The sequence below is a fragment of the Lolium rigidum genome, chromosome 3 (genome assembly GCF_022539505.1).
Source record: "Lolium rigidum isolate FL_2022 chromosome 3, APGP_CSIRO_Lrig_0.1, whole genome shotgun sequence".
NCBI lineage: Eukaryota > Viridiplantae > Streptophyta > Magnoliopsida > Poales > Poaceae > Lolium > Lolium rigidum.
In genome coordinates this window covers 169,538,691-169,560,156 of record NC_061510.1, presented here as the reverse complement: position 1 = coordinate 169,560,156, position 21,466 = coordinate 169,538,691, and the positions used below count along the sequence as shown (strand labels likewise).

At 44.8% G+C, this 21,466-nt stretch overlaps 2 protein-coding genes across 4 annotated transcripts in view; one reads left to right on the top strand and one right to left on the bottom strand.

The window, feature by feature from the left end:
- The window catches only part of LOC124702677 (chaperone protein ClpB2, chloroplastic), a 32,883-nt gene extending 23,333 nt beyond the window's left edge, over positions 1–9,550 (top strand). Inside the window, exons 1-10 of one of the 2 annotated variants that reach the window (XM_047234839.1) lie at positions 2,621–3,011; positions 3,670–3,888; positions 4,024–4,261; positions 4,599–4,794; positions 4,882–4,936; positions 5,029–5,179; positions 7,121–7,429; positions 7,559–7,824; positions 7,922–8,848; positions 9,039–9,550. In XM_047234839.1, coding sequence (XP_047090795.1) covers positions 2,778–3,011; positions 3,670–3,888; positions 4,024–4,261; positions 4,599–4,794; positions 4,882–4,936; positions 5,029–5,179; positions 7,121–7,429; positions 7,559–7,824; positions 7,922–8,848; positions 9,039–9,365 — 2,922 coding nt within the window. In that variant the 5' untranslated portion in view covers positions 2,621–2,777 and the 3' untranslated portion in view covers positions 9,366–9,550. Of the gene's footprint in view, positions 1–2,620; positions 3,012–3,669; positions 3,889–4,023; positions 4,262–4,598; positions 4,795–4,881; positions 4,937–5,028; positions 5,180–7,120; positions 7,430–7,558; positions 7,825–7,921; positions 8,849–9,038 lie in introns of those variants that run through there. The other variant, XM_047234840.1, reaches the window with a different exon arrangement.
- Positions 9,551–13,582: 4,032 nt separating this feature from the next.
- On the bottom strand, positions 13,583–17,897 carry LOC124698624 (EID1-like F-box protein 2). 2 transcript variants are annotated; one of them, XM_047231103.1, is made up of 3 exons: positions 17,607–17,897; positions 16,443–17,236; positions 13,583–13,944 (listed from the first exon to the last, which is right to left on the bottom strand). In XM_047231103.1, the coding sequence occupies exon 2, from the start codon at positions 17,198–17,200 to the stop codon at positions 16,448–16,450; it is 753 nt and encodes a 250-aa protein (XP_047087059.1). In that variant the 5' UTR covers positions 17,201–17,236; positions 17,607–17,897; the 3' UTR covers positions 13,583–13,944; positions 16,443–16,447. The 2 variants fall into 2 exon arrangements, with proteins under 2 accessions (XP_047087059.1, XP_047087060.1); XM_047231104.1 differs by having other exon boundaries at positions 16,443–17,229.
- Between the last annotated feature and the right edge of the window lie 3,569 nt (positions 17,898–21,466).

The window sequence follows — 21,466 nt, the reverse complement described above, 5'->3', positions numbered from 1 at the left end:
ATTTAAGACAATGCTTTATACTTTGAACCTAAACTACGACATACTGCAGTTTACTTTTGTTTAGGTGTCTTCATAATTCTGTGGATGCAGTGTATGTTTGCTATTTGGACGTGATGTCCATAGGCATGCAATCATACTCGACAATCATGAAGTTGCATCTTGTACTTGTCATTTTTTTTTTGCATATTTGTTATCTTATGCCACCATATTTTACTAGGAGATCAAGTGAATCCATAAATCTCGGTCCATTTTCTCACATAACAAATGCCTTTACTTTACTAGTGCTTTAAATTTCCGCACTCCATTATTTTGAAAATAAAAAACTTTTACTATTGTTTTTATGTTATATTTTCTTTTCATTCACTAATGTTGTCACACCTACTTTGGTGGTGTTGGGGATAACAAGGTAGATTTTATATATTTTACATGTTATTCTACTTCTGTGGAGTAGACTGCTACATTTTTTTTTCTTGAATTCCATATTAACTTTGAGTCGTGCTTGTTGGTAAGAGAGTCACTTGCAATAACACTCCGCACTTAAGAGTCCCAGCTCATTTGTAGTTAAGCGACTGTTGTTGCGATCAATACTATGAACTGGAATACACTTGGTACTTGCTTGATAGGATTTATCACTAGCGAGTGTAGGGAATGTGGTTGTTCACGTGACTGCAACAAATAAAATGGAAGCATGAGTTACCGGGTATTAATCAAGTAAAATTATGAAAATGAAGCAAACAAATTAAAATATGTAGTCATATGAATAATATTAGGGTGTTGCATGGATAGTCATAAACATAGCATAGCTCATAATTAATGTTAATATCTCTAAAACTGTCAGGGTTATGGGTAACCGGATCTCTATAGGAGTAAGAATTTTAGTAGCCTTCTAAGGCAAATGGCCCTTGGCTGGACAAGAGCTAAGCCGGAAGCCTTATGTGCCTGCTAGCCTTCCTAGGAGCGACCGACAAGGTGTGTTAACTATAAACAGTAAAGGGCCCACTTCTCGAAAGTCCACGCCGCTGATGGGACGTGTGACATGTGTACTGGCCAGACCGTACGACCCACCATCCGGGCCTAGTTTCCTCGCAGCATAGAAAGGAACTGACTTCCCCGTTGAGTCACATCCAGCCCCTTCGAGCGGTGTTGCCAAACAAGGAGTCCCAGGCCGTATGCCCCGGCGTCATCTACAGTACTAGACCCCCATTAGGCCGCTGATAAGAGAAACAATAGCAGCCAAGGAGTTCAGCATTGCCATCCCAACGGCGGTAACCCCTCTGCCATACTGTGGTGCCCATGGTCGAGGTTAAAAGGAGCATCCAGCGAAGAAGAAGGGGCCAAGGTTTTTAGAAAACACTCACGGGCCATCTACGTACCAATCTACCCACCAGAAGCTCGAAGACTCCGGCGAGAAGCTTATCGGAGTTGGAGAAGAAGTAGTTCATAGTTTAGACTCTTAGATCACCTCCATCAGTTTCACTCCATATAGAGGTTTGTTCCCAGCCGGAACAGACCAATACGCCGGCTAGACTCCTAGCCATCGTCCATAGTAAGTTCCGGCTAGCACCTTAACAGGAACAACCCACTATATTATTTGAGCACCTCACGCTAAATACAATGAAGCCCACAAAGGACGTAGAGTTGTTACCAAATTCCGAACCGGGGTCTAAACCTGTATATATCGTGCGTGCCTTGAGGTTGTTTGCCCATCGGTTCGTGATCACAAGCCCCCGCCATCCACAAATCTCTTTGCCAGGAATCAAACCCCGACATCAAGCTCATGTTCTTCTTCGTTGTAGGCATGTGTTTCATATGTTGTCAAATATACTTCGAAAACACTAGAAAAGGCGCGCCTTCCGCGAGAGCGCCCCACGCCACTCCGTGCGCTGACAAGTGGCGTAACCTGATACGCCCCCATCCCCCGCCCATCCTTCTCGGCTCAACACATGGCAAGCGCGGAGTAGGTCCTTGAGTGCCTTTTTATTTCATTGATTTAAATACAAAAAACGAAACAACTTTTAAACTTGCAGTGTTCTCCTCTTTTACGACGAATGTGCTGAAGAAGCTCTTGCACCTGAAACAGCCAAAACAGGACGTGGAACGGACGGTGAAAACTTGTGTCAGTACAGGGCATAGAACGGACGGACGATGGAACTTGTTTCAGTTTTTTTTGTCACAACATGGTTGTGGCTAGGATGGTGGGGGAGCATGCACGCATTTCAAGCCGTTGGATCCGTTCATGCCTCCTCAAAATCAACGCCAAGCGTAGGACTCTGCACACGATTCGTCAGGATGCTCGTACTGTACAATCATCATCAAGGTTATTGTTTTTTCCGAGCAGGATTTTACAACTTTTTTTTTTGTTGAGAAGTAGCAAGATTTTACAACTGTTCTCCGATGACTGACAGCCCAGCAGGGCCAGCAGTAACGAACAAGGCGTGCGGACCCCCGGCAATCGAGCAACGCAACCGGAGAGAGATCTCACGGCGCAGAATCCCCCACCACCACCCCAAGCCAATCTTCTCGTCCTTCCTCGCTCACCCCTGAACCTCCCAGAACCTCCCGGCGCCACCACGCCGCGACACCACCGTCCACCGGCTACTTATACCGACGCCCCCCCCCTCCGCCCCGCCTCGCCATTCTACCGCCAACACCGCCCGAGACGACGCAAGGTCCAACGACCGAACACAGAGATATTACGAGTTGTGTGTGAGAAAGAGATTTCGAGATTTTCGTTCGACGCACCACTCCCCTCTATCCGGTCCACACTCAAAGGCACGATGGCAGCCGCGCCGCCGCTCGCCGCCGACATCCTCATCTCCTCCCCCGCCGCCGCCCCGGCCGTCGCGCCGGCGCCGGTCGTCGCCGCGGCGTGGGGCAACAGGAGAGGGGCATCGAGGTGCGGGGCGCTTAGGGCCACGAGAGGACGCGGATGGCCGGCTCCGGTAGTCGGGAAGGGGAGGCCGCCGCGGACGCTCTCCGTGAGGTGCGACGCCAGCTCCCGGGACGGGAGGGTAAGGAGTCGCGTTGCCTTATCTTCTACGAGTTGTTCTTTTTTTGTTTTCCACCCTTTACTTGCGATGCGAATCTCGTCAGATTTGGTACGCGGGCGGTTCTTACTTTAGTGCCGTAGACTCATAGCTACCGTGTTAAACGTTTCGACCGATGAGATTTTGGGCTAACCATTCGCAAGTGCATACATTGTCTCTGCGTAGTCGTTACTACCCATCATAAAATATACTATTTGCTATACTGCCATCATAAAATCGTATTGTAATTGCTATACTGCCATCATAAAATATATTTTGGAGAGATGTCATCACAAGGGTATGGCCGTACTGTTATCACGCTGTGCTATCACCACCACTGGCAGTAGTAATGACAATTACATGTAAAAAAAGCAGCAATGGCAACTAAATAAGATTCAAAGTATGCATACCCTTGCAGTCCATGGTTGTGGCTGAGCTTTTCACTGCTTCATTTTCTTCAACCGAAACCTTGCTGCTCCTGAAATCGTACAACCTACTCTGTGCGCATGAGCTTGATTTTCATATGCATTTCTGTCTACTGGTTATTTAACATCCCCTTTTTTACACATAATTATTTAACATCCCGTTGGTATACGAAGGTGAATAATTATATGGAGCTCATTATTATCTCTTTGGCTGACAGATCACACAACAAGAATTTACTGAGATGGCATGGCAATCAATTGTTCTGGCACCTGAAGTAGCCAAAGAGAGTAAACACCAGATTGTGGAGACCGAACATTTGATGAAATCCTTGCTGGAGCAGAGGAATGGCCTTGCCCGTCGAATCTTTTCAAAAGCTGGAGTTGATAACACAAGGCTTCTTGATGCCACCGAGAAGTATATCCAGCGGCAACCAAAGGTGATTTATTCTAAAAATACATATCAGTTAATTCTCTTCTACTTCCTCATTCCAACTTCTCTCGGTGCGCTAGAGCATATTGCTATTTAGTAAAAAAAAAACCTGCAATTATACCCACTTTTTCAAATGTTTCAGGTATTAGGTGAAGATCCTGGTTCAATGTTAGGACGTGACTTGGAAGCTCTGATACAAAGAGCAAGAGACTTTAAGAAAGAGTATGGTGATTCATTTGTCTCAGTTGAACATCTTGTTCTTGGCTTTGCGGATGATAAGCGATTTGGAAGACAGCTGTTCAAGGATTTTCAGATCACTGTCAAGTCTTTGAAAACAGCTATTGAATCCATAAGAGGGAAGCAAAATGTAATCGATCAAGGTACAAACATTTATATTTGATCTCAATGTCATGGTTTATTTTGTTCCAAAATAACCTGTTGACATGCTCATAATGTTGCATACTCTGATCAAATTCCATAGTGCAACCTAGAGTTCACCTGTAAATTGTTACTATTTTAGTTTATCATGTTCTTATTTGCTTCGAAACAAAAAAAAAAGGCTAAGTGATCACTGAATCTGAGAAAATTCTGCAGAATTTTATTAAAGCTGTGTGAACCTTGGGTGCTTCATTTGTTTCTTGAATTTGTAGAGATGTGCATATTTTTTCTCCTGGAAAACAAGTGTTAAAATAATCAACTGAAACTATCTGTTCCCAGATCCTGAGGGCAAGTATGAAGCTTTGGAAAGATATGGAAAGGACCTGACAGCTATGGCACGCCAGGGGAAGCTCGACCCAGTTATTGGAAGAGATGATGAAATTCGTAGGTGCATTCAAATTTTATCTCGGAGAACAAAGAACAACCCAGTTTTGATTGGTGAACCTGGTGTGGGGAAAACAGCTATAGCTGAAGGGTAAGGAAAGAGTACATTTGCACATCATTTCATCATTTATGAGTATGAAAGCAGTTTCAACTTACTGGGTTTTACATTCTTGTTTAGGCTTGCTCAGAGGATAGTGCAAGGAGATGTTCCACAAGCACTGACAAACCGTCGAGTAAGTTCACTTATCCATGCAACAATGCTATATTGTCCAGGGTTTATATCAGGAGGATCACCTGACTGATTTTTTTCTTCTGTTTTGAACAGCTCATTACACTTGACATGGGTGCTTTGATTGCTGGTGCAAAATATCGAGGAGAATTCGAGGATAGGCTGAAAGCTGTACTCAAAGAAGTTACAGATTCTGATGGACAGGTCATTCTCTTCATTGATGAGATTCACACTGTTGTTGGAGCAGGTAATAAGAACATAGTGTATTGTTACTGCTTTGATTTCAAGATAATTTCCTCTTATCTTTTGTACAAGCTTTTTACTATTTTATTTGATTGCGTTGTTTAATTTTGATTTTAAAATCTCATGCATGACCAAAAAACTGAGGAATAAACCGACCCATTTGCTCAACATTGTTCACCAAGACATATGATGGCTGTGCTGGAGCTACTGTTATCTGTTTGGATTTCATAGGGCACTGAATTTGTTTTATAAGCCTAATAATGCTGCTTGGCCGGCATTAGTTCCACGTAGTTAATTAGACTTCGGGACAATATTTTTGGAAACCTCTAGGATTTGATTCATTTTGGGTCCTGTACCTGCAATAATACCATTTATGAACTATATACCTGAAACAATACGATTTATGAATACTGAGATGCTACAGAACTCGGTATATCTGATGATGATCGTTACATATATAAACCCCTTCTCCCATATAACAAACTATTCATCAGTTATTTTATTTGCATGTCCTCACATAATATTCGTTTATTAATTTAGAAAAATATCTGAATAGCCTACTTTTGAGCACTCAGCTTTGCCAACTTGTCAGCTGCTCCATCTTGTTAATTTTCCTTTCATCACAAAATGGTTTTATCTTGGATAAAGGATGTTTTACTTAACTCATAAGTTAGCACCACGCTGCATAAGAGCTTACACGAAAAACAGAAAATGCCATAGTATGAGAAAGCATGAATATCTCATAGAACGCCTAAGGCAGCGGAGGGCCAATCCGAGACTGCAGTACCATCCATGTGGGATAAATCATGCTGATACAATTCATAAGAGCTTACACAAAAAAACAGAAAATGCCGTAGTACGAGAAAACATGAATATCTCGTAGAACGCCCAAGGCACCAGAGGGCCAATCTGTAGACTACATTGCCATCTGTCTGGGATAAGCCATGTTCATACAATTCATAAGAGCTTACACAAAGAACAGAAAATGCGTAGTACGAGAAAACATGAATATCTCATAGAACGCCTAAGGCAGCGGAGGGCCAATCGGTAGACTACATTCCCATCCATGTGGGATAAATGGAAGTTCAACGGCTTGCGGGGTTTTCCTTGTTCTCTTTCCACCGAACTTTGGATAAAATTTACAGGTATTATGCACCAAAATTATAAATGCTCGCCATTACAAACAATGCAACGTCAAATCGTTCGACGAAGTGACTACTGTCTGTTGTTAAGTTAGCATTATCACCCAATAAGTCCAGGTTTCTAGGCTGATGACAGTCTGTAATCAAGTCCAAATGTGATCCTTAAGACCATCACTAAAGGGTGTAAGTGTTTGGGGGACAGCACATAGAATCCAGGGTCTGTGTGCTGTCCTTGAGGAGCCACACACCCTCTATTTTTAGTGGTAAGGATTGCAGCTGGACGAATCAGTATCCGAGTAAGTCAAGCAGCAGACCAAGTTGTATGAGACTAGTGTGTATCCCGGCTCCGTGACTTTCATAAAGTTCTTTCCTGCTCCCTGAAAGCCCAAGGGAATGGAATTGATGGTCCCATATCAGTAGCATGAGTTATTGGAGATAGTAAAATGAACTGAAATTCCAGTGATTTCACAGATAATCACAGAATAAGACTTGTACATATTGAGCTTGTGATAATACCTGACAATTCATAAGTCCCCATACGGCTCAAGGTAGATAGCGCTAACGATTGCTTTTTGTTACGAGTTCACTTGCATCACACCCTCATCGGACTACAAAATCAAACTCTTGTCATGTCTTCTAATTATCTTTCAACACTTTCAATGTGAACAATGTGAGTAGACATCCTATTTACGGATTTGGAATCTTATCTTGTCTTAGTAACCTGCCATTACTATCAATGGGAATAGCATGAATAAGTTTCCAATCTACTATTCAGAAGTTTATAAATCCTCATCTTATTACAGGTGCCACGTCTGGTTCAATGGATGCTGGTAATCTTCTGAAACCAATGCTTGGAAGAGGGGAGCTACGCTGCATTGGTGCAACAACCCTCGATGAGTACCGTAAATATATTGAGAAAGACCCAGCATTGGAGCGCCGCTTCCAACAAGTTTATGTTGATCAACCATCAGTTGAAGATACAGTCTCAATACTCCGAGGATTGCGTGAGAGATATGAATTGCACCATGGAGTCCGCATATCAGATAGTGCCCTTGTGGCCGCTGCTGTTTTATCTGATCGTTACATCAGCGGACGTTTTTTGCCTGACAAAGGTATTTCTCTTACTATAGGATCGTTTTTTACTTAAAGTTGCAACCCTGCTTGATGATGCATGCACTATGAATTCTACCACAGGCTCTTTTGTTGCTTGTTCTAAAAGGTATTGTTTTGTTTTGTCCCAGCAATTGATTTGGTCGATGAATCAGCTGCCAAGTTGAAGATGGAGATAACATCGAAGCCGACTGCTCTGGATGAGATTGATCGTTCTGTGCTTAAACTTGAAATGGAACGTCTCTCACTCACAAATGACACAGACAAAGCATCAAGGGACAGACTATCTCGCATTGAAGCAGAGTTGTCACTTTTGAAAGATACGCAGAAGGAACTGACTGAGCAGTGGGAGCACGAGAAGTCAGTGATGACAAAGATTCAATCTATTAAAGAAGAGGTGAGATCCATTCCCTTATGGTAATCTCTCTCTGTATTATAGACCAACAGGATTGCTGTTGCCGTTCGATCTGACTTGTGTTTAACTGTTGCAACAGATTGACAGGTTAAATGTGGAGATCCAGCAGGCTGAACGTGAGTATGATCTCAATCGTGCAGCTGAACTGAAGTATGGTAGTCTGAATGCGTTGCAGCGGCAGCTTCAAACAACAGAGAATGAGCTAAATGAATACCAAAGTTCAGGGAAATCCATGCTAAGAGAAGAGGTGACCCAAGATGATATTGCCGAAATTGTGAGCCGATGGACGGGTATTCCAGTTTCAAAATTAAAGCAATCTGATAGAGAGAAGCTTCTGTATCTTGAGGATGAACTGCACAAGCGTGTCGTCGGGCAGGATCCTGCAGTCACAGCAGTGTCAGAGGCCATTCAGAGATCCAGAGCTGGTTTGTCTGATCCAAACCGTCCCATTGCCAGCTTCATGTTCATGGGGCCTACGGGAGTGGGCAAAACAGAATTAGCAAAAGCCCTTGCTTCTTTTATGTTCAACACTGAGGACGCTGTTGTCAGGATTGACATGAGTGAGTATATGGAGAAACATTCTGTCTCGAGACTGATTGGTGCACCACCAGGTTATGTTGGGTATGAGGAGGGTGGCCAGCTAACAGAAGCTGTCCGTAGGAGGCCATATTCCGTCGTCTTGTTTGATGAGATTGAGAAAGCCCATTCAGATGTATTCAACGTTTTCCTTCAAGTATTGGATGACGGCAGGGTTACTGACTCACAGGGTCGGAAGGTGAGCTTCACCAACACTATCATTATCATGACATCCAATGTTGGTTCACAGTACATATTAAACATGGATGAGGATGGTGGAACAACTGATTTGTCCTATGAGAGTATGAAGAAGAGGGTGATGGATGCTGCAAGATCAGTTTTCCGGCCAGAGTTCATGAATCGTGTAGATGAGTACATTGTTTTCAAGCCTCTCGAGAGACAACAGATCAACAGGATTGTCAAATTACAGGTAACATCTCTTACTTTGTTGAGGTCAACCTTACAACCTTGCAGATATTTTCCATTAAGAGATTTTGAGCTAGCAAAACAAACTGAAAGCTCCGTTGCAAGATTGATGGAAGTGTAGGAAATGCCACTAAAACTCTCACTTGTAGGATCAAATGCTGATCAAAATTTGTTTTGCTTTTCTTGTTGTACAGTTGGCAAGAGTACAGAAGAGGATTGCTGACCGCAAGATCAAACTCGAAGTCTCACCTGCGGCAATTGAATTCCTGGGAAGCCTTGGGTACGACCCGAACTATGGCGCCAGGCCAGTGAAGCGAGTTCTTCAACAGTACGTGGAGAACGAGCTGGCAAAGGGTATCCTTAGAGGCGATTTCAAGGATGAGGACAGCATCTTCGTGGACACCCAGGTGACAGTGCCATCGAATGGTCAGCTCCCGCAGCAGAAGCTTGTTTTCCGGAAAATAAACGAGGAATCGAAGCCAGCTGCTGCTGAAGATGAGAAGTTCCTACCGACGGTCTGATAGTCTATTTTCTGATGGTCTATTTTTGCAGCCTTGCAGAGCATGAATAAATATAAAGTGTACATATAAGGGCGATAAACTGGTAGTATATCTCTTTGAACATAGCAGCGTGGCGCAGTCAGAATTCCCTTATAATATACATTAGCACAAGTGAGCACTGAGAAGTGAAATTTTTGTTCTGCTTCTGACTTCTGAGTTGATTCTGTACTATGCTTAATCAGAGGCAGGTGAAGGATTGCGATATTGTAGATCCATATGTAACTACTATCTATATAGAGACTTCAGTTTAGATAAGCCTTACATGTTGCGAACGAGAAAGGTAGTACCATTGGCCATAGCATCAAGAGAAGGTGTGTGCTCGATTACATTGCAAAGCGTCTTCAAGCTACAAGCGAATGAGGCACGTCTGACCTCAGGCGTCGAGCATCCTGACGTGGAGGAACAGGTGGAACGGAAGCAACTGAGTGGCGACTGACGAAGATTATGACTTGGGAGTCAGAGCAGTATGCAGGGCTGGCCTTTATCCTGCCGCCGAACCCAACGGAGCTGCTGACCCCGTCCTTCACTTGTGACGAGACAATAAGCAACCTTGTGACGAGGGAATAAGCAAAAAGCACAATAATGCGCATGTTTGTTCTCTCCTTTCCATCTGGGAAGAACACAATAATGCGGTTAGGTTGCTGTGGGGCATCATCGTGTTAGATCTCCCAATCTAGCCTATCAAGAGAATGATTGCTGCATACAGGAAAGTTTGTACATTGCTTCAAGCTACATGCCTAATTCCAAGAGGTAAATACTAGCACGAAAGACATCGGTAGCGAGGAGCCAAAGGTAACGGCTTCACACCACCAGTACAATTGCACAGAGCATCAAGGGAAGCAACACACTAACACTGCAATGGAAGCAAAAGATCGGCGAGCCGTGTGCCCTCGGCCGACCGGTCCATAGAGAAGGCGAGTCCGCCAACTGACGAAGATGATGACTTAGAGTCGAAAGAGTATCCAAGACTGCCGCCGAACCCGACCGAGCTGCCGACCCCGTTCTTCTTCCTCGAGGGCGCACTAGATCAATGCCAGTTAGTCTTCATCAATCAATCCAAGGTTTCAGTTCCAGTTTAGCCGAAGACAGTTTGACTAGTAGCCGGACAGGATTAAGCAATTCACGTAGCCTTGAAGCAAGCAACAATTCATTTTCAGCTGCGAGTTTTCACTTGTATAAGGATAGCGATCGACTGTCATTGAATGGAGTCACCTAAGAAATGAAATGAAGTACCTCTAGTTATGTGGATCATCGACCGGTGGCCGAGCGGAGCAGGCCGGCGACCTCGTCGGCGGCCAGGAAGCAGGTCGAGATCCAGGCGCCGAGCAGCAGCCACACGTTGCCCGCTATGCAGAGCACCAAGTCCCAGGGCATCGCCATTCACCAGAGGAACGTTGTCAGCTCCTCCTCTTCCTCGCGCAGGCCAACCAACTTACAAATACACGAGGAAGCGAGGGAAGGAGAAGGTAGGTACTCGTGGACAGATGGCGTATGAAGACGTACAATCTGTCGGGCATGATCCGCATGACTGATCGACCGGTAACATGTATGTACCAGCTCACGCCGACGACCCATCAACGAATGATTCCCCAGTGTAGTTGGGAGGAGTGATATATATATATATTTTTTGGCATCGACGGCGATAACGTGGAGAAATAAATTGTTTAATTTCCGGTGGTTGTACTTATATCGAAATACTACTACTTCCTCTGTTAATAAAAGGATGTTCAACATTCGACAACTTTAGATATATCTAGATACTAAAATAAGTCTAGATATATTTAAATTTTGATAAAATTGAGACATTGAATATATGCATGCGTTCATACATGTGCAGCGTTGCCTTAAATCGTCACATCTAGAGAAGCTTCCGACCGACTGACCGAGCGAGCTGCCAGCGATCCTGACCAGCTAGTACTTGACACTGCCTTGGTGCAGGTAGAGCGCATTAGAATCCTCCAGCTACTTCCGTCAGGGACTCGGGGCGACACATACATCACAATGAACCATTAGAGCATTTTCAGTCGCGTCTTCTAAAACGTTCCTAAAGGGATTTGTGGCGGTGTTAGATAAAAAAACGTTTCCAGCCGCATGTTCTAAAGGCTCTTTTTGTCCACGCGGTTTAATACGGTTTTCGGCGCCCGAGCCCGTCCCCGCTACATAGGGGACGCTCCGGGCACACCGGACACAGCGAAATGCGACGCCAGGCGTGGCGGGACCGACGTGTCAGCGACTCACGGACGGACGCTCAACCGCCGCCTATCTAGGAACGATGCAGCCGGGAAGGGGAACCGTCGCATTGGCAACCGCGTCGATCGACGCGCGAACCGTCGGAATGAAGCGCGAACTCTGGTCTCTTCGATATCTGCGCCGCCGTTCATTCGCACTTAATAAGATCCCTACGTATGCGCTTTCTCCGATCTACAACCGGCCGCCATTCATCAAAAGCTCTCCTCTCAATGAGCGACCTCTCTCACCTGCTATCAGACACCGACATCGAGGGTAAGCCGCCAGAATGGCGCCACTGGTGGAACAAAGCTGCGACTCCTAGCAGCGATGATTCCCCACCGCCAGACAGCGGCGAGGAATGGGAGGCCGAGGAGGAGGAGGATGAGGCTGAGGAGGCGGCGACGGCCTGGGCGAAGGCGATGCGAAAGCGAAGGCGAAAGCGCAGCCGGCGAGCACCGTCGATGACGAGGAGGACACAAGTTCCTCCGACGCGTCGAACGGCACCGCCTCTTCGCAAGAGGTGACGACGAGGCGGGGCCATCAAAGAAGAAGTAGTTTAATTTTTTATATGTAATTTGTTTATATTTTTCAAAAAAATTATATGTAATTTGTTTATATTGCACTGCTTTAAATATTAGTACATCGTTATTACCTACACATTTCACCTATCTACTAAACTAAAAAAATAGTATTTTAAAGTTTGGGGACGACGTTTGGGGGACGCGGCTGGGGAGCGATGTTCCCCGAGCGCGGTACAAACAAAACACGTCCCCCAAATGATAAATTCGGCACCGTTTAGGGGACGCTTTGGGAGACGCGCTGAAGATGCTCATAGGATGTGTTTGGTAGTTCGTTTTTTTTCGAATTAAGGAGCCCAGCTCCCGATTTCATAGCACAACAGGATTCAGTTCAAGGCAAAAAAAAAAAAAAAAACACATCAACGAATGATTCTGTCATATTACAAAGTCTTTACATGCTAAGTAGTAAAACCCACATTACAATGGCTGCATTCATAAGCTCTATGTAACACTTTGCGCGAATCAGGGTGTGTTTCGGTGGAACAGAACGTCGAGGTGATGGTCCGGATGCGGATGCGGAGGTGGGACGGGACTGCTACTGCTAGGGATGGGTTCGGGGGAGACCGGGGAGAGGGAGGGAAGGTCCGTCGGCACGCGTGCGGAATAGACGGAGGGGCCGGTCAACCTGGACTGACGGGGACGCACGTGAGATGTACGTATCGCGGAGATCGCGGGCTTCCACTGGAGAAGATCAGCCTAAACCTCCGACGATCATCGAGGCGGAAGCAGCTCCTGCTGCTACGATCGCCAGGGAGACCCAGACCAGACGTTAGCCGCTCCTGCTACTACGACCGTGGTCGAGACTGAAGCCGCTCCTGACGTTAACATCTTCAAGACAGCCACTCCTTCCATACCATTGCTATTGAGTTGGAAGCCACCCCGGCGCGTGATATCATCCTCGAGAAGGAAGACACTCCGGCGCCTGAGATCGTAGTCGACAAGGAAGCCGCTCCGGCACCGGAGTTCCTCGTCGAAACGGAATCCGTTCCAGGGGCGGAGACACTGTTCGCCGGTCCGAGCTTTAGCCTGAGGTAGTTCCGGATAAATATTTGATCCATGGCCATGTTATGAATCTGCAAAAGAACAGCCGACAGCTCAACCCAGGATTCTCGCCAAATACACATTCTGGCCGTGTGTTTCAGCGAAGACCGGAAATTAACGGTCTCCCATAGCAAAAAATAAATCCCCATACACCAAAGAAATCTTTGTGTTATTGCCAGTTGATTCAATGAACCTCAGCTCAAGATACCCGGTGTAAGTTTTAGTTCTTTAGCCGCTGCTTCCTTCGTAATCCTCATGAACAGAACAAGCATCTCTTGGAGACGGCAACAACTACCATACATGCAAAAAGAAGCGGTCAAATTTAAGAGATACCATTTTAGAACTTCATTTAGCGCATCGAGAGAAAGATGTACTGCATAGAAGGAAACTTTGTTCATTGCAAAGTAAGCGTCTTTAAGCTACACGCCTAATGCGAAGAGGCAAATACTACGCCAGACATCGGCGGTGAGGCACTAATAGACAGACAAAGGAAACGACTTCTCCAGCAGCACAACTGTGCAGAGTACCAAGGGGAACAACACTGCAGTTAAACACAAAAGAGACAACGGGATGCCACTCGAGCTGATCCTAGACAACGGCAGCCTTCAGCCTCTCACTGTTGCTGGGTTGAGACTTGAGAGGAGCATCCTTTATACAAGATTCACAGACATTGGCTTTGAAACGCTAGTAGCCTGTCAGCAAGAAACAACATACTCATCAGAAACATAATTCGAGGATACTGACAATAACCAACTCTCAAGGAAACATGTATCAATGGTCAGAATGACACACACACACACGGATGAAATATTAGCTCTTCCATAAGTGCTGGCTGTTATTACTTTTATCATTAGTTCGTTACAGTAATCGGTTGCAACTATTTTGCTTACTCAGTTGCATGTTTTCAGTCCATAATCAACATTCAACAATGACAAATAAAACTATAAAAGCATCAACAAATTATGAACAACATGGTCTCCAGATTTGCAAACTCAATAAGTTTGGTTCCATATTTCAGAATGAGGAGTTAGGAGTACAATGCATCTAAGATCCACTATGATGCTAAGTTGCTATTAGACGCAAATATAGAGGACACATACTCAATCACAAAGTTTCACATTTTTAGATAAGACATGACTAGAGTATAGTTTAAAATATGGAAATGTGCACTAGTCCAAGTTATCTCCAATAAGGTTAAAATTGTTACATGTGCACACAATTTTCTCTTGTTTCCCCGTGGAGGGCTGTGCATTGTCGATCATCATGCTCACGGCGTGGTGGATCTGGAAACATCGGAACGCTGTGATCTTCGACAATGCACAGCCCTCGGCGCCATCCTTATTCGACGACATCAGGACTGAGGCGCAGCAATGGGCGGACGCAGGAGCCCGGGGTGTTCGCCTTCTTCTCCCCTAGAATAGGGTCTCTTTTTCTTGGGTTGAGTTGTAGTGCGGAGTGCTGGCCCCTCCACGGGGGGCATGTACATATAACCTTCTTTTCTATCAATGCATCGAAACGCAAATCTTTTGCGTTTTCGCGAAATTTTTTTCTCTTGTTTCTTTATAAAGCTCTATATACATTTGGAACACTAAGGCACCCTTCGTTGATGATATTGATGTTGTGTGCAAGCATGAAGATATAATCCGAAGAATGAAGTCCACTTTTCAACACGGAACTATTGCATAAGTTACTTTTTCAAACTTCGACTCTGAAATCAGATGTTTTTAGCTTTAAACTCTTGAATAAATTTACTTTATCCCGTGGTCCTATCCCGGTTTTTGCTGACTGAGATGACATACGACATCACTTTTAGACATAAGCACCTTGCCCACGTTAGCAACTTAATTATTTTTAGGGAAAATGAGAAATCAGAAAAAATTATTTTAAAATCATAAATTAGAAAATCTGGAACTTAAGAAAATTTGATATTTTTCCAGTTTGACTAATCGTTTTTCATTTTGATTAATGGAGATTTTTATGAATTTCGGGATTTACTTTCCAAATGAACTACTCCTCCGATCCATAATTCTTGTCATGATTTTAGTTCAAATTTGAACTAAAACCACAACCACGGCCACGACAAGAATTATTGAACAGAGGGGGTATTAATATAAATTAAGCTACACATCATTTGTGGATTACTGAAACCCTTTTTTTAGACTGACATTTGACTGATTCAAAATCGTACATATTTTAGTTTTTAAATTTAAATATTTTTTTGTTTTTCCTTGCTTTTCTAAAGAAAATTCTCTCTCCATTCCATAATTATTTTCATGGTTTTAATTCAAATTTGAACTAAATTCGAACTAATATCGTGACAAGAACTATGAGAGAGAAGGAGTACTTAAGTTCCTTACACAACATGGTGAATGATGCCATGTGTTAGTCGTCTCAGTTGGCCGAGAACCACTTAGGATAGGGTCGAGGTAGTAAAGTAAACCGATTCAAAGTTCAAGGTTAAAAACAGCCATTTTCAGAGTTATAGGTTAGAAGTTACTTGTTTCTCAAAAGCATGTTCATCAGGATTCTTATAGAACCTAATGGCTCAAGTTGAAAATTTTACTTAAGTGAGATTTCATAATTGAGAGCTTGAACAAAGACTCAACCCAACATTGAAAACTTGGATTTATGGCTCAAATCGAACTAGTATCCATATTATTATGGAAGATAACTCACACCAGTTTGGGTGCAAGTCCAACCGTACAAAAGAAAAGTGTGGAATTGATAGAGGCAATACTAAATCCAGAATCTCAAGGCGTCACAAAACAAGCTAAAGGTTGCCTGCCAAAACTTTGCATTCTGTCAATTCCAGAAATTAACTAGGAATTAAGTCCTAACACAAACAGGGAAGGTGAATCAAGAACCTTTTTTTGTACAAAACAAGAGTATCCCTCAGCAAGGGTAACATGAGTACCATCTGCCCCGTAAAGCGAAACTTGTACCACTAGTTTCAAGTACAATATTCCCATCAAGTGCTAGTAGGGCAGAAACACTATAAATTGGCCGTGGCCCAAACCGTACAAATAATGAAATGACGGACAATACATGATGACTCAAGTCACAGTGAGCTTAGGGTAATTTCTAATTTACATTTTATACTACCAAGCAAAATAATTGAACTAGCCAGTAAGTAAAAACATATGTAGAGAGGAGTAAAAACAACTGGGGAAAAGCGTAAATGGACCAATACCTTATTTAAGTCTTGATATTACTCGTCCCTTCACCCTCAGAATCCGAGACAGTCATCATAGCACAGAAACCAATGATGTGTCCATTAAGGCATACATAGTACTCAACAGAATCATCATATGCATCCAACCTTACGGCAGCAGATGTGGGTATCAGATCTGCTTCCAGCAAATCCCATAGCTTTGCTTTACAGTAAGGACACACCTCGTTTGGATGGAAGTTTGCTTGCTTCTCAATCAGCACCTTCTTAAACTTTGAAGAAGCAAACGACTTGAAGATGCCACGGAAGAAACCTAGGTCACCTTCCTCCTCGTCAAGATGCTCGCAAGGATCTGAAACATACAACACATCGGTCCTGCACATCGGAGGCAAGAAGCTCTTTCCAGAAGTCTTGGAGAAACGGGTCTTGGGAACAAAGTGCCCTGGGACACGGACGTCGAACAGACCCCCCGTGGTGCACCCTGAGCAATGAATAAGAAGCTTTCCTAGTGCCTTCCAGTTGCCATCAACGATGTGACTGCCACCGGAATGCAGGTCCTGCATCATCTTGGGTGCCCTGGCATGGCAGAACTCTTTCCACAGAACACGCTTGGCGATCTCATCGAACCACTTGCATACGCACGAGATGAGGGCAATCATCTTCGGGTTCCAGTTAATGTGGCGGAAAACAAGGAAAAGGGCATCCTCGTTGATGTGCCCCCTGAGGCAAAGACAGGTCGTAGAGTGAGTGCAGCGGGACCGCTTCGCCACCAACGCCATTTCCAACACTCTGACTTCAGCTTGGACCCCTGAACCCTGCGTGAGTTCAGTTCAGTTCCTTAGTTTAATATACCAGTAATAAATGATCAGTAATATTAAGCAATGTAGTACATTCCTTTTCTTGACAAAACTGATAGTAATACTATTGTTCAGATAGTTGATTAAACACGCAATTTCAATTATTCGTGGACACTGTGCTGGATGCACCTGCACCGCATCCTCTATTGAGATGGAAAACGCCATGGATTAGCAAGATAGCAGCGTGCATCGAGTCTACGACACCAATTGAACAGGTCGACAACTAGAGGAATTTTTGGATTCGGCTGCACATAGCAAAACAGCAGAACGAAACTCACTCTCATAGAAAAAAGAGAGCAGCAACCAAAGCGAGCTAGGGCTTCCTTACCAGCACAAGGGGAGTTAATGAATCTCCAATCCTTTCCGACCCAGCAGACGGGGGCGAGGAGGAGGACGGACGCCAACAAGAGAGGGGAGTCCCGTCACCCCGAGGCGGGAGGCGGCTTCGTTGGGTGGACGGACAAGGCGAGTAGGAGTGGACGAGGGGTTTCTGGCGGTCAGGGGGCTGTTTCTGGCGGGGCGAACGGCGGGGAGCCGGATGGGCTGCCGGCCGGCGAGGTGGTGGATGCCGGAATCCCGCAGGTGGGGGGTGAGGCGAGAAGGCGAGAAAGAGGGGGCTTGGATGAGGAGCGGGTCAGGGCTCAAGTGTGACAAGTTCCTATTGTAGCTAAATCCTACTGTCACAGGACGATCAAGGTTACCGTTTTTGAAGGCTCCTACGTCTCATGGCCTCATGGGCGACGGTGTACCCCAACACGGTGAGAGCATTTTCAACACTGATAGAGCTGATTCTCCCTCCTCCTTCCTTCTATCTTTCAATCTATCTTCAAGCCGCGTTTTCTTTTCCTACGTTTCCCTTTTTGTCGGCTGCCTCGCCGCTCCCTCTACCACGTCATCGCCCTCGTCGTATCCTTAAAGTTTTTCTCATTTTTCTTCTTACAATTTGCATCGTGACAATCGACCACCTACCATAGCCCTTAGCTGTCGGTGACCTCAGAAAGCTTCCAATGCAAGCTTGATGAGTGTTTATTATTACCCTTCCGTTACTAGCGGATGTCGTCATCATCCAACTATTATTACCGTGGTTATCTCCTCATCTTTTGTTGGTGTCATGGTCATCCCTTCTCGCTCTTTCGCCTCCTCTCCCCTCTCTCGTGACCATCTAGTGGCTGACTCGTCCTATTCTTGAAGTTTTCCTCCTTTCCCTCTTAACCATGCATGTCACCAACATTCGGCCACCCACCACACAAGGAAAACTGTCGGTGACCCATTAAAACTTCACTATAATCCTGTTGAGAGTTTATTATTGAGGTTATCACCTCAACTTTTGTTGGACACACCAAGTACCAACATCGTAAAAAAAGCTTTTCCGCAAGAGCACAGCGAAGCACCGTCGAAGAACCGGTTCAGGGAATATGCAACTGATTCTTACCACTAGGCACACATTTGCGGAAGCTTGATGAAGTGTGGATCGGGGCAGTGCACTCCTTGTTCTCTGTCACGAGCTCATCTGGCTCCGTCTCCGTTGCACTTATCAGCAGCAGCTTAGGTCGGTGGATGTAAAAGTATGAGTGGGCGAGGGGTTTCGGCAGCTAGCAAGGTTGGTTTTGGCAGAGCAAGCAGGAAGATCTGGATGGGCTGCCGACGAGGTGGTGAATGCCGGAATCCTGCGGGTGGAAATGAGGCGAAGCGAGATGAATTTTTGAAGAGGGGAGAAGGGCGAGAGGGAAGGGGCTTGGATGAAAAGCGGGTCAAGAATGAAGTGTGAGATGTTGCTACCTAAATCCTACTTTCACAACACGATAAGCGTTACCATTTTAAAAGACACCTAGGTCTCATGGGAGATGGTGTACCCCCATATTGTGAGAGCATTTTAAGCAAGGATAGCAATGCTTCTCCCTCCCCATCTTCGCTTTTCCTTTTTATACACGTCTTCTCGTTCTCATACGTTTCCTTTTTCCGCTGCCTCGTCGCCCTGTCTACCACGTCATCGCCTAACCACCGACTTGTTGTATTCTTAAAGATTTCCTCATTTTCCTTCTCACAATATGTGTCGTGACAATCGACCACCTACCGTAGCCATCATTTATCGATGCCCTGATAAAGCTTCTGATGTAAGCTTGATGAGATCTTATTATTACGCTTCTGTTACTAGTGGGTGTAGTCATCATCTAATTATTATTATCGTGGTTATCTCTTCATCTTTCATTCGCGTCATGGTCCTCCCTTCTCGCTCTTACGCTTCCTATCCCCTCTCTCACGTGATCATGGCATGGACGACTCATCCTATTCATAAAGCTTTCCTTGTTTTCCTCTTAACTATGCGTGTCACCAACATTCAGCCACACACCATACTCGAAGAACTATCAGTGACCCATTAAAGCTTAAGTTTAAGCTTGTTGGGAATTTATTATTGTGTTTATCACCTCACCTTTTGTTAGTATTGTTGGGACACACTAGGTACAAGCATCATAAACAAAAAAAATCCGACAAGAGCACCAAGAGAAGCACCACCGAGGAACCGATTCAGGGAATAGGCAACTGATTCTTACCACTAGTCACGCATTTGCGAAAGCTTGATGAAGTGGGACTCGGGGCAGTGCAATCCTTGTTCTCCGTCACAAGGTGATCTAGCTCCGTCTCTGGTGTACTTGTCAATGACAACTTGGGTTGGTGGATGGACAATGCAAGTATGAGTGGGCGATGGGTTTCTAGCGGTCAGGGAGGCTGTTTTTGGCGGAGCGAGCGGCGATATCTGGATGGGCTGCCGACGAGGTGGTGGATGCCAAAATCCTGCGGGTGGGGATGAGGAAAAGCGAGATGAATTTGTGAAGAGGAGAGAAGGGCGAGTGGGAGGGGGCTTGGATGACAACAGGGTCAAGGCTGAAGTGTGAGATGTTGCTACCTAAATCCTACTTCCACAAGACGATCAACCTTACCATTTTAAAAGACACCTATGTTTCATGGGCGGTGGTGTACCCTATATGGTGATAGGATTTTGAGCATTTTGACCAATTTTATTTTCTAGCCACATCTTTTCCTTCTCATACGTTTCCGTTTTTTGTCTGCTACCTCGTCGCCTCCTTTACAACATTAGTGCTTCACCACCCACAAGTCGTATTCTTACAGCTTTCCGCATTTTCCTTCTCACAAATATGCCTCGTGACCTTTGACCACCTACCTTAGCCGTCACTTGTCCATGCCTCAAGAAATCTATCATTGTAATCTTAGTGGGAGTTTATTATTGCCCTTCCGTTACTAGTGGGTGTTTTCATCATCCAATTATTATTACTGTGCTTATCTCTTCATCTTTCGTTGGCATCATGGTCATCCATTTTTGCTTTTTCGCCTCCTTACCTCTTTCATGTGACCATCTCGTGGCTGAATCATCCTATTCTGAAAGCTTTCCTCATTTTCACCTTTACCATGTGTGTCACAAACATTCGGCCAACCACCATACATAGAAAACGGTCGATGACCCATTAAAGTACAGTATGAGCCTGTTGGGAGTTTATTATTGTGGTTATCACCTCACCCTTTGTTCGCATTGTATGTCCATGCAGGGTACTAGCGTCGTAAACAAAAACATTTCCGGTGATAGCACCATACGAAGCGCTGCTAAAACACAACAGGCTCGGGAAATAGGAAACCGATTCTTACCACTAGTCGCACAGTTGCGGAAGCTTGATGAAGCGCGAATCGGGGCAGTGTAGTCCTTGTTCTCCATCATGAACTGCTCCACATCCATCTCTAGTGTACTTATCAGCGGCAGCTTGGGTCGATGGATGGAAAATGCGACTAAGAGTGGAGGGGGGGGGGGGTGATAACCCACAAGTATAGGGGATCGCAACAGTCTTCGCGGGAAGTAAAACCCAATTTATTGATTCGACACAAGGGGAGATAAAGAATACTTGAAAGCCTTAACAACGGAGTTGTCAATTCAGCTGCACTGGAAACGGACTTGCTCGCAAGAGTTTATCAAGTAGTAACGGTTTTATAGCGAGTAGAAGTAGTGAAATAACAAAGAGCAGAGTAACAAAGACAAGCAGTAGTGATTATAGTAAACAACAGGACTAAAATATCGTAGGCACATGGATGGATGACGGGCGTTGCATGGATGAGAGAAACTCATGTAACAATCAAAGCAGGGCATTTGCGAGATAATAATAAAACGGTGTCCAAGTACTA

What these genes read in the sequence shown, in the direction of transcription:
- LOC124698624 (XM_047231103.1), bottom strand. Translation starts at nt 17,200, where the DNA reads ATGGCGTTGGTGGCGAAGCGGTCCCGCTGCACTCACTCTACGACCTGT.